The sequence below is a fragment of the Eurypyga helias genome, unplaced genomic scaffold, assembly GCF_000690775.1.
Source record: "Eurypyga helias isolate BGI_N326 unplaced genomic scaffold, ASM69077v1 scaffold21906, whole genome shotgun sequence".
Lineage (NCBI taxonomy): Eukaryota > Metazoa > Chordata > Aves > Eurypygiformes > Eurypygidae > Eurypyga > Eurypyga helias.
Window position 1 is genome coordinate 11,862 of NW_010254990.1, and position 1,075 is coordinate 12,936.

Below are 1,075 nucleotides of genomic sequence, written 5' to 3' on the forward strand. Positions count from 1 at the left end.
GCCCATGGCAGGGGGGTTGGAACCGGATGATCTTTAAGGTCCCTTCCAACCCAACCCACTCTGTGATTCTGTGATACGAGCTGGAGGCTTCACACTGAGCTCCAGGCTGGAAGAGACACCCTGTCACTCGCTGAAGGCCACTCCTGCACGGGACCCTCCTGGGTTAATGCACATTTTCCTTTCCTGCACTATTCCCAGGAGCTCCAAGTCCCTCATGTGTGTTGTCCCTGACATCTCTGCCTTCGGCAGCGACTGGAGGTGGCTGCGATACCCCATCACAGTCCCGCTCCTGCTGATCAGGGATGATGGCCTCATCTACTCCAGCTCATTCACATTCACCTACACCCCGGAGCAGAGCTTCATCCCAGGGCAGCAGGTCCTCTTGGATGTCCCCCAGGACTCGGACAATTTACTTGACAGCATCCACCAGGAGTTCACCAGGACCAACTTCCACCTCTTCATGCAGAGCTAGCCAGCTGGGCGAGCAGAGCCTTGGCCTCGCCACTGGCTCTGGGGAAGGGGAACAGCCCTGATGGCTTGGGGTGGCCCTGCCAAAGGGTCCTCCCCATGCACTGGAAGCTCACCATGTCACCGTGATTTGCTGACTTGGCTCTTTTTCACGGCAGCGTCTCACCCTGCTGAGATCTCGCATGAGAGCATCAATAAATATGGCTTCAAGGACTCTACTGATTCAGTCATTTCTTTACCAACCTTCACTATTTCCATCCCGTGCTGGCACAGAGCATCACAGCTCCCTTGGTGTCCTCAGTCCATATATTCCAAGGCCAGGAGGGACAGGGATGAGGAGCGAATGTGACCTTAAGTGTTACTGATCTATCCCAGGAATCCCTGCATCGCTTCTGTGCTTTCAGTACTGGGAAGCTGACTTCCAGCAGCTGAATACTCAGTACCACATGTTTTTGGTTTTTATTAGAGGCCCAAATAGGGTTATTTCAAAAGGAAAAGGAAAAAAGAGAGTGAAAAAAACCTTCAGTGGGAAACCCAGCCCCTTCCTAGCTGGCGTGGCTCTGCTGAGCTCCGTTGTTTTACACACTCACACACACAGATCGCAGTG

General features: G+C 53.4%; 1 protein-coding gene across 1 annotated transcript in view; it reads left to right on the forward strand.

Annotated features, from left to right (window-relative positions):
* Positions 1-472, forward strand: part of RBPJL (recombination signal binding protein for immunoglobulin kappa J region-like) — a gene marked incomplete at its 5' end in the record, with an annotated part of 6,774 nt that extends 6,302 nt beyond the window's left edge. The window contains one exon of the mRNA XM_010153196.1: positions 199-472. Coding sequence (XP_010151498.1) covers positions 199-472 — 274 coding nt within the window. The remainder of the gene's footprint in view (positions 1-198) is intronic.
* Between the last annotated feature and the right edge of the window lie 603 nt (positions 473-1,075).